The sequence below is a fragment of the Heterodontus francisci genome, chromosome 1 (genome assembly GCF_036365525.1).
Source record: "Heterodontus francisci isolate sHetFra1 chromosome 1, sHetFra1.hap1, whole genome shotgun sequence".
NCBI classification, from domain to species: Eukaryota; Metazoa; Chordata; class Chondrichthyes; order Heterodontiformes; family Heterodontidae; genus Heterodontus; species Heterodontus francisci.
The window spans coordinates 74038105-74049539 of record NC_090371.1 but is presented as its reverse complement, the minus strand read 5'-3'; the positions used below and the strand labels follow the sequence as shown (position 1 = coordinate 74049539).

The 11435-nt window shown below is 40.4% G+C and overlaps 1 protein-coding gene across 5 annotated transcripts in view; it reads right to left on the bottom strand.

Annotated features, from left to right (window-relative positions):
- Nucleotides 1-11435, bottom strand: part of ubap1 (ubiquitin associated protein 1) — a 55848-nt gene that overhangs the window by 8278 nt on the left and 36135 nt on the right. For all 5 annotated transcript variants that reach the window (XM_068031760.1, XM_068031770.1, XM_068031750.1 and 2 more), the window contains 2 exons: nucleotides 11063-11190; nucleotides 3420-4364 (listed from right to left, as the gene is read on the bottom strand). In XM_068031760.1, the coding sequence (XP_067887861.1) occupies nucleotides 3420-4364; nucleotides 11063-11190 (1073 nt within the window). The remainder of the gene's footprint in view (nucleotides 1-3419; nucleotides 4365-11062; nucleotides 11191-11435) is intronic.

The following is an 11435-nucleotide window of genomic DNA, read 5'->3' as shown; positions in this document are numbered from 1 at the left end:
TTGTGCAAAAGTATGACCTTTTAAACAGTCCTGTATCTTTGTTTTCATTTTAGTTCAGTTAACACATTTCCACTAATACCACTGTAACAGTAACAACTTCCAAAACCTCCAGGACAGAGATACAGATAAAAACTCAAAATTCATTTATCACAGTGGTTCCCAACACAATTTTGTTTTGTCGCAGCTTAGGACATTAATTTTAGAAATGGGATTATCCCATATCCACATATTGCTAAAATTATTAAAATGTGGTCTGAGCTGACCAGTGAAATTAGAAATACACTAACAATCTCAGTTTCTAGTGCGTTCAGAAAAGAATAACTAATTTCAATGTATGAAACCAAACAACCATAAAACATCAGGATAGAATATGTATAGCCTGATGTGGTTTTGTAAGTAAGTAAAACCGAGGAGGTGGGGGAAGAACAAGAAGGTGGCAAAGAAAGAGTAGAAGGCAAAACAGTATAAGTTGCCAAAGCCACCTCCCACTCAACTGGTTTCCTTTTTCCTCCCCCTTCCTATTTGTTTCCCTCAAAGAAGCTTTGTTCATGTTCAAAATTCAACTTGTTTCAGCTTGAAGGAAGAAACTATTTGTCTGCCTTTCTCTCTGCCCCCTACTCCTGTCATAGCTTTTAGAAATTAGAATCTCAATCACACAGATGTAAATCATTTCTAAATGTCAGTAAGATAAAGATGAGATAATTATCTGGTTTTAAAATTTAACATTTTTTGAATGAAGCAACATTACCTGGAGAAAGACAATAATTTTCCCTATCACCCTTGCTCTCTGACCAGTCTGTGCCTCTCTTCTCTCTTCAACCTCTCCTCACTGTCTAAGATTATAGAACACAAAAGAAATGCTATGTGCATGTAATCAGTATAGTATCAGTTTACTCTTACTCTCTCACATACATACCCTCTTTTAAATTGAATGAATTTTACCTCAGTAAAGCTTTTAAAAACTTGTTATCTAGCTTTTCTTTAAATAATTTTGAAAACATTTTGAGCAGAAACTGCTAGAAGCCAACGAGTAAAATATTCCTGAATGATGCATCTTCGGAAACTAGATATGCTACGCATGATCAGAATGCATAATCCAAATGCAGCTCTTGGCATCAGAGCTCTGGGAAAAAAATATTAACTCTTAAGTCCAAGCTTTTGGGAAAGGCTGAAACTTTCAAGTAAACATTAATGAAAGCATTGAAAACACAAAAGGCAATGCCTAAATTCCCAGATAAACTTAATTCTTAACTGTCAGTCACCATAAACTGGTGCATTCTCCATGGCAACACCTCGACCAGAGTCCATTTGCCAACCAATCAGCACACTCTTCTCATACAGTAAAAAGTTGTTGCTTCCCTTACATTGGTGTTCTTGCGAATTGTCCTGATGAATGCAAGATGAAAAGCTTCGACAAAATGTCTCTATTTTCAGCAATACTCAAGTTCTGTACTACCAAACGACTAAACTTAATTGTGTTATTGTGAAACTTTTTTTATTTTGGTTAAACCCTTATTTTAGCATTGAAAAAATTGAGGAAGAAATTAAGAAATAATTTAGGAGAACTCTGGTGGTCAGATTTCACAGTTAAATTACAAGGGCATTTTCCATTATAAATGTGGACATAAAGGAGTTGGCACAAAAGGTGTGGCAAAAACAATTACAGGAAGTCAGGCAGGTAGTATACACAGACACAAATATAAATATATAGCTATTGCGTAGTTGGCAGTCATCCGACTGAATATTTCTCAAATGATAAAACAATGAGAAATTTGAATATGTGATGCGTAACAGAAGGCTTTACATAGCCATGGACTGAAGTGATTCTAATGTAATTATGTATTCATCTTGCAATTAAGTAGGATTTATCTTGCTGGCCACCTATTTGGTTCTCACACTTATCACATTAGCATCAAGATGAACATTTTACCAGGATTGTTGTATTTATTTCCAATGTTGCTGATTGACAACCCCTCAGTAGTGTTTTTCTGGTCTAAATCAGTGGTTTTCTATACCAACCACAACTTGCATTTATATGGCACTTTTAATGTAGTAAAATGTCCCAAGGTTCTTCACAGGAGAGTAATCCAACCATAAGTGCCACCAAGCCAACAAACAGCATACTAGGATGGGTGACTAAAAGCTTGATCAAAGAAATAGGTTTTAAGCAGCATATTAAAAGGAGACAAGAGGGAGAAGGAGTGACAGACAGGTTTAGGAAGGGAACACGTGAGTTTGAGGCCTAGACAACTGAAGCTACCTCGGTCAATAGTGGGGTGAAGGATGTGGAGGATATACAAGATGCTAAAGTTGGAGGAACAGAGAGTTTTCAGACAGTTGCAGGGCATCTGGAATAAAAGGAAACCTGAGGATTCAGCTAGAGGTCCTCAGAGATGTCATTCCCATGTCCAACATGAAAAACTATTACTGATTAGTTTAACAATGTCATTTGATATATTGTGCAACCCAACACCTGTCCACCCCCCCAGCCCAGGGTATTCCTTTAGTAACTGTGGAAGGAATGTGCTGTCGCTCCCTCTATTCATTATCGGAAGCATAAACATCTGTTTGGTTCTCCAAAGTTGTTCTCCTCATCAAAAGGCCTCTGTAATATCTTGAAATTCAGCTACGAGGGAAAGTCAAAAGCAAAACCCGATATCTCAACTAAACAAAATCCTTTGGATGACTGAACAGGCTCCTAGATCCAGAGAAGCCGCCCAACTTACTATCTCAGGTATCTCATGTTATAAGCTCTCTAAAAGGGCTGGTGTGGCCTGAAGCTGCGTTCCAAGAAGACCCATCTGCCCCAATCATGTGGACTTATGAAATGGAGGAAGAGAATTCAAAGACAGCATGAGGCTGTGGTCAGATCAGCAACCCTCGTCAGAGGATGTCAACATCTTACTGGTTGTAAATTTCACGTCATTATGGATGAATACATAATATACAATAACACCTGCACAGACTAGTTGGGCTGAATATTATAAATGCTATGTAAATACATGGATGAGGTTGGACAGCAGGAGGACTGCATCACTGAGGCACATCAATCAGAGACAGCAGGAGCTGTATATGCAAGTACACACATAACAACCAAATTAATATGGATTTGTACAGTAGGATGTTAGGAGGAGATGGTCATAGAAAAGTTAACTCTGGAGTCACTGATTCTAACTTTCTGGTGTAATACACTGGAAGTTTCTGTTGATTGGAGGAATGCCATCTTCTGCTGACAAGGAACAGGCAGTAGGAGTGAACTGATTCAGTCAACTTAAATTTCGCTGTAGTGGTTGCACAATCTATGTGAACTACACAACAGTACATAGTAAAAATATTTTCCTGCAAGTTATTACATACTTGAACAACCAGAAGAATTAGTTTGAGGAATTTAGAGAGGTAATTTGAAAACAATATCTTACCAGCTTTGCTGCATTTTGAGATGAGTTATCTGTTCCAGCTGTTGACATAACTGATGAAACATCTGACCTGGAAGAAGACAACGCTGCTGTGGGGTTAACAATCCCAAGCTCAAAACTTGAAGAGGAACATATGGATGCAGCAGGGAAGTTATGTCCATTCAAACCACTAGCTTTGTACTGCTCGCAGTTCTTTACTGAACTAAACAAAGTGCCATTGGGTAGGCTTGTGCTGTGGAAAGTGCCAGTGAGCTTAGCAGTCTTTTGCTCACTCTCGTCAGAATCCAGTTTAGGAAAGGACAGAGATCTGATATTGCTGATAGTTGAAACAGGTGGGAGAGATACTTTGGCAGAAAAGGGCACTTTTTCACAGTTCTCCAACTGTGGCAAATTTATGAGACCATTTGGCTTGTGAAGAGATTTGAAGTCTGTGGTAGCCTCCTCTGTTGAGGCCTGCACTTCTGGGCTTGGCAATGCATCTGTGGGTCCCACAATCTGCACATCCAGGCCATTATCCAATTGTGGAATAATCATCAGTCGTGAACTCGCCTGAACTTCAAGAATGTTTTTCAGTTCCTCCTTATCATTTAGCGTTTTCAACTCCAGTTTATCAAAAGGATCCTCTTCGTTTTCAAAGTCTGCAAGATTGAATTTAGTTGTGTATGGGGGACTTGGGTCTTTTTGTGTTACAGTTTTGCTGTTAGCTGGCATTGGCGTTAGAATGTTGTTGTGCCTTAGACTGGCAAGTATAGGGTTAATAGTCAGTGGAAATGCTGAAGAATGTGGTCTATTAGTGTAGGGGATTCCACTTTTTCTCTCCAAGAATGCCTCAGATTCAGCAGTCACTGAAGAAGCTTCATTGTTTAAACTGGCTGCCTCTTGTGCTGCTTTAATTTGTTTTATTTCTTCAGCCCATTTTATCATCCTCTTCTCGAAAGAGAAATTATACTATAAAAAACAGAAACATAACATTTTATGATTATAAACTTAAGAATAATTTGAAAGGAACAAAGCTGACAAACCTTTCATTAAACTACCTAAGAAAAAGAAAGTGTTTTATAAAACCATAATGTAATAAATGAAACATTGTGAATGTAAAAGTGTAGAAAAGTTATTTTCAATAAATTAGCAGTTCATAATTCAGCTAATAAACAAAAAAACTCAATTTTATGAACAGTTGCTTACTTTTCAAGACATGTGGTGCTCCCCTTACATAAAATGCCAGTGAGGCTAGTGGCACCCAGACTACTTACTGTCCAATTATTATATGGAAACCAGATTGCAATCATATTTAAACTTTTTATAAGGTAGCCTTGGCTGTTAAATGATGTCCCCTAGTTTGCAGTCCAATCTAGCAAGGTCAAATCAGAACCTCAACTGGGATAAACACAGAAGCTTTCACACAAGTACATGTTATGTCTCTCATCTTGTCAGGGGCTGGAAAATTTTATCCTGAATGTGACCAATACCTTCCAGTATTCAATGACAAAGTTTAGTTTGGGTGCAAATAAAAGTGAACTTTTATCTGCAATTTTTTTAAAATCCTTTCACGGGATGTGGGTGTTGCTGGCTAGGCCAGCATTTATTGCCCATTCCAAATTGCCCTTGAGAAGATGCTACAGGACTGGATAGATTGCCATTATGCATCTGTAATGCACAAGGCCAATTTCCAGCAACATACACTTCCTGGTGCTTACCAATGCTGCAGTTAGTGACTGATGAACAGAGTATAAAAGGTGCAAAAAGATGACTTCTCTGCATTCTCAGTGGATAATAGAGATCAGAATGGTCCCAGTTTTTATTCCAGGTCTGTGTCAAGTTTCAAATGGCCTGTAGTTTCATGGGTCTTAGCTCCAATACCACTCAATTATAACAGCCCAATATTCACTGTATAGTTCTACACAAAGAATGGAAATTTGGACAAGGTACTTGTTACAGTCAGGTAAGGCGGGGTCGAAGGGCTTCCCTGTTTTCCCTCCTTATTTGACAACAGGTTTAACTCTTTTTTTTTTTTTAAAGTGGATATACTGGCCAATTCAGTAGGTGTTTGATTACTTACTTGCTATGATCATAACAAGAACCAAAAGGACAGGTTTTCTTGAGTTTAACAAAGAAAGAGGTTAACTTTATTGTACTTAAACTGAACTAATTAAAATAATAAACTATGCGCCAACTTTCACACACATGCATATGCACACACACAAATAGGTTACAGAGTGGGGAAGGGTAGATTGCTCGAATTAGAGTCCATAGAGAAAAGGGTATACAGTCTGTGGAGTTTGGTGATTTGGCTGGCTTCTAGCTGAATTCGGTGGTCTTGAGGCTTTTGGATTGAAAACGTAGATGACTGGTTTGGTGGCTCTCTTGGAGACAATGATGCAGATGATTTCCTCCAAAGAGGTTTCTGATTGTAGCCGGAGTATGAATCAATTACAGTGAGGCAGCCAAAGCTTCCTAGCAGCAGGTGACCTAATCTCTCATATTCCACTAACCGCAATTGGAGTTATGCTGCTTTATTTTTAAGGTTTAGTGTTATGTCATTTCCTGATTCAAGGATGAAGTCATACTTATTCAATACAAACATGTTCAAACTAATTTACAGCTTTTGTGCATTTAGTGAAACTCCTTACGCTTACATTGCATTAGTGCAAGTAAACAGAACTGAAGTTGTAAACAATGTTGGTTGGTAAATGTCTCACCTTTCTCCTCTACCCTGCACACCCATTTAGCACACCTCATACATTCTGTAGCTTGTGCAGAGGAAAGACAAACAAAGAACCTTTTCAGAGATTTTTGCACAAATAATCAAAATTGATTTCACCCCCTGGGAAGTTTCCTTGAGAAATATGTCAAGACAAGATTACTTGAGCAATATCACTTTCCTTTGACTCACATGTTGATTGTATTAAAATAAATGAGGGTTTGATAACATCTGTGGAATGTGTATCATTTTAATTCATGACAAACAATTTTTTTATTCTTTCATGGGATGTGGGCATCCCTAATTGCCCTTGAACTGCTTGCTAGGCCGTTTCAGAGGGCATTTAACAGTCAACCACATTGTTATGGGTCTGGAGTCACAAGGGGACCAGACCAGATAAGGATGGCAGATTTCCTTCCCTAAAGAACATTAGTGAATATGGAGGAAGAAGTTTAAGGTGGATTGGAGGGCAATGAATTCAGAGGGGGCCAGATGAGATTGAAATCACCAAGATGACGAGCTGCTCTGTGGAAAGGAGGGAGGATATCTCACTAAGAAACTCAGTAGAGAACAAAGTTATTGAAGGAGAGGTGAGAGTGTAGGGGCAAGATGAGATGTCCTTCCCTGAAGGACAGTCGTGCAAGTTCCCCTCCAACTCACACGCCATCCTGACTTGGAACTATATCATCGTTCCTTCACTGTCGCTGGGTCAAAATCCTGGAACTCCCTTCCGAACAGCACTGTGGGTGTACCTACCGCACATGGACTGCGGCGGTTCAAGAAGGCAGCTCACCACCACCTTCTCAAGGGCAATTAGGGATGGGCAATAAATGCTGGCCTAGCCAGCGATGCCCACATCCCTTGAATGAATAAAAATATCAGGCGGGATTTTATGACAATCATGACACCGTCATGGTGTCAACCTGGTGAAGCTACAACACAGGGCTATCTGTGTGTCAAACTGCGTAAGCAGAGCTAAGCGATCCCATAACCAACAGATCAGATCTAAGCTCCGCAGTCCTGCCACATCCAGCCGTGAATGGTGGTGGACAATTAAACAACTAACGGGGGGAGGTGGCTCCATAAATATCCCCATCATCAATAATGGGGGAGCCCAGCACATCAGTGCAAAAGATAAGGCTGAAGCATTTGCAACAATCTTCAGCCAGAAGTGCCGAGTTGATGATCCATCTCGGCCTCCTCCTAAAGTCCCCAGCATCACAGATGCCAGACTTCAGCCAATTCGATTCACTCCACGTGATATCAAGAAACGACTGAAGACACTAGATACTGCAAAGGCTATGGGCCCTGACAATATTCCGGCAACAGTACTGAAGACTTGCGCTCCAGAACCTGCCGCGCCCCTAGCCAAGCTGTTCCAGTACAGCTACAACACTGGCATCTACCCTGCAATGTGGAAAATTGCCCAGGTATGTCCTGTACACAAAAAGCAGGATAAGTCCAACCCAGCCAATTACCGCCCCATCAGCCTACTCTCAATCATCAGTAAAGTGATGGAAGGTGTCATCAACGGTGCCATCAAGCGGCACTTGCTTAGCAATAACCTGCCCAGTGACGCTCAGTTTGGGTTCCGCCAGGGCCACTCTGCTCTGGACCTCATTACAGCCTTGGTTCAAACATGGACAAAAGAGCTGAACTCAAGACGTGAGGTGAGAGTGACTGCCCTTGACATCAAAGCAGCATTTGACGGAGTACGGCATCAAGGAGCCCTAGCAAAACTGAGGTCAATGGGAATCAGGGGGAAAACCCTCCGCTGGCTGGAGTCAAACCTAGCGCAAAGGAAGATGGTTGTGGTTGTTGGAGGTCAATCATCTGAGCTCCAGGACATCACTGCAAGAGTTCTTCAGGGTCGTGTCCTAAGGCCCAACCATCTTCAGCTGCTTCATCAATGACCTTCCTTCAATCATAAAGTCAGAAGTGGGGATGTTCGCTGATGATTGCACAATGTTCAGCACCATTCGTGACTCCTCAGATACTGAAGCAGTCCGTGCAGAAATGCAGCAAGACTTGGACAATATCTAGGCTTGGGCTGATAAGTGGCAAGTAACATTCGCGCCACACAAGTGCCAGGCAATGACCATCTCCAACAAGAAAGAATCTAACCATCTCCCCTTGACATTCAATGGCATTATCATCGCTGAATTCCCCACTATCAACATCCTAGGGCTACCATTGACCAGAAACTGAACTGGAATAGCCATATAAATACCGTGGCTACAACAGCAGGTCAGAGGCTAGGAATCCTGCAGCGAGTAACTCACCTCCTGACTCCCCAAAGCCTGTCCACCATCTACAAGGCACAAGTCAGGAGTGTGATGGAATACTCTCCAATTGCCTGGATGGGTGCAGCTCCAACAACACTCAAGAAGCTCGACACCATCCAGGACAAAGCAGCCCGCTTGATTGGCACCCCATCTACAAACATTCACTCCCTCCACCACCGATGCACAGTGGCAGCAGTGCATACCATCTACAAGATGCACTGCAGCAACGCACCAATGCTCCTTCGACAGCACCTTCCAAACCCGCAACCTCTACCAACTAGAAGGACAAGGGCAGCAAATGCATGGGAACACTACCACCTGCAAGTTCCCCTCCAAGTCACACACCATCCTGACTTGGAACTATATCACCATTCCTTCACTGTTGCTGGGTCAAAATCCTGGAACTCCCTTCCTAACAGTACTGTGGGTGTACCTACCGCACATGGACAGCAGCGGTTCAAGAAGGCAGCTCACCACCATCTTCTCAAGGGCAATTAGGGATGGGCAATAAATGCTGGCCTGGCCAGCGACGCCCACATCCCATGAATGAATTTTTTAAAAATTACTGAGACTAGCTTTCAATTCCAGGTTTTTAATTAATTAACTGCATTTATTAGTTAAATTTAAATTCCACCAGCTGCCATGGTGAGATTTGAACCCGTGTCCCCAGGATATTAGCCTGGGCCTCTGGATTACTAGTCCAGTGACATTGCCACTATGCAACCATCACAATGTTGAATTCAAATAACCACCAGTATTTTCTCTCCTGTTTGCTCTGTTCCCTAGTCAAAAGGCTAGCAGCAGACTTGATGTGTACCCTGAGATTTTCCCACTTTCCTTTTGAAAAAACACATTTCCTCTATAATTTCCAATAGATTGGTGTACTAATGGTTCTATGTATTCCTTTTAAACATATGATGATTATTTTTCAGTTACTGCCACAGATTTTAGGCTTCAACCCATCTATACTGGTTGTAGTACAATACTAATAGCACAAAAAAATCTGCAGTTGAATAAAATTATTTTCAAATTCTAATCAGAACCTTTTAATGAGGTGTCAGCCATGGCTCAGTTGGTAGCACTCTCACCTCGGCGTCAAAAGGTTGTGGGTTCAAGTCCACTTTAGGACTTGAGCACAAACTTCTACGCTGACACGCCAGTGCAGTACTGAGGCAGCGCTGCACTATCAGATGTGGCGCCGTCAGCTCTCTCAGGTGGGCATAAAAGATCCCACAGCACAATTTTCGAAGAACAGCAGAGGAGATATCCCTTGTGTTCTGCCCAATATTTATTCCTCAATCAACATCACAAAAACAGATTATCTGGTCATTATCACATTGCTGTTTCTGAGAGTTTGTTGTGCACAAAATTGGCTGCCGCGTTTCCTTCATTACAACACTGGCTACACTTCAAAAGTATTTCATTGGCTGTAAAGCAATTTTGAGATGTTCAGTGGTCATGAAAGACAGTATATAAATGCAAGTTTTTTTTTTAAGATCAGCAACACAATTTGATCTTGTGTACTGCTCACAGAACCATACAGTACAGAAGGAAGTCACTGTCTCATCCTGTCTGGGTCAGTTCTGTGAAACTGTTACCTAATTAGTCCCACTCCTCTGCTCTTTCCCTGTAGTCCTGCAAATTTTTCATTTTCATATATATATCCAATTCTCTTTTGAAAGTTACTACTGAATCTGTCAAAACACTTCATAATTTTGAACTCCTCTTTTCAATCCCTACTTAAGTGGAAGGGGTTCAAAGATCTGGGAATGGATAGGGAATTAGTAAAGGAAGGAAACAGCATGTACTTAGAAGAGGAGTTATGTTGGGCTTGGGACAAACATTAAGTAGGATGCCCCTGGGATAGCTTTTCAGACCCCAAAGCTTCTAATTTAAATTACTTAATTTGGAAGCTAGTTGAAATTATAGACAAAGACAAATTAGAAGGGACAGTTGAATCTGGTGGCATCTGCGAACTACAAAAACATTAAACAAAATATGTAAAAGGACATATCGAATTCAATATGGATAACTAGAAGTACTGCGCATAAGGGTCAAATAGCTAATGATGAAGTGGAACAATAGCTTGAGATTTTAATGGGCTTGATGCTCAACTGTGAAATAACAACCAACATGGCAAACAAAATGCTGAACTATAAAGGAATTCATGTTTAAACTTAATGTTGCTCTAGACAGATTGTGAGCTGTGTCCAGTTTTGGTCACTGAGCCAAAGGAGATACTAAAGCCAGTGAATAGGAACAGACTGACCTCCAGTATCAAAGAAAAAGATTACGTAAAAACAGACTGAAGAAAACTGAGTTTTTTCAGCCTTGAAAAGCAGCATCGGCGAGGTGTTTCTAAAGATAGTAAGCTGTGCAGAAGTAGTAAGTCCAAAACATTTCTTCAAACCAAACCATTACAGCAGGAAAAAGATTTGAATTATTTTGGGCAGATATAGCAAAACTCTTCTTCAAAGAATGATCAACATTGCCATAAGAGCAGCACTAAACTAAAATAACCAAAATCCACAGCACTTGATGCAGACATTAGTTATAAAAGTGAAAAAAAAAATCCACTCCAAATGCAAACGCCAATCATTGTGATTAAGTCAAACGTTTACTAAAATCAAAAAAAACTCAGATTAATTTTTCATACTCACGTCGCTCTCTCTCAATTGTGCAGAGTAGTCCGATATACAAAATCCAACAGGAAATCCCACTTTGGCAGGACTCTTGAACTTATCACCAATCTTAAATGGGACATCATCAAGATAACTAAAGGCCGCTCCTGAAAAGAAAATTATGTTTATAAAGCTTCCAAACAGATATCATTCATTCTTTATCAAAACTGACCAGAATGTTGCTTTGCAACAACTGACCTTCTGTTTTACCATATTCTTTTGCAGTAATCATTTTATCTCACCAATTAAATGAGGTCATGTCATTTTAAGCTTTAAATAGAATTTCTTAAAGTTCATCCTAGTGCCCATGAACTTTTGCATGTTTTGTCACATCTCAAATTTAATTTGTAAT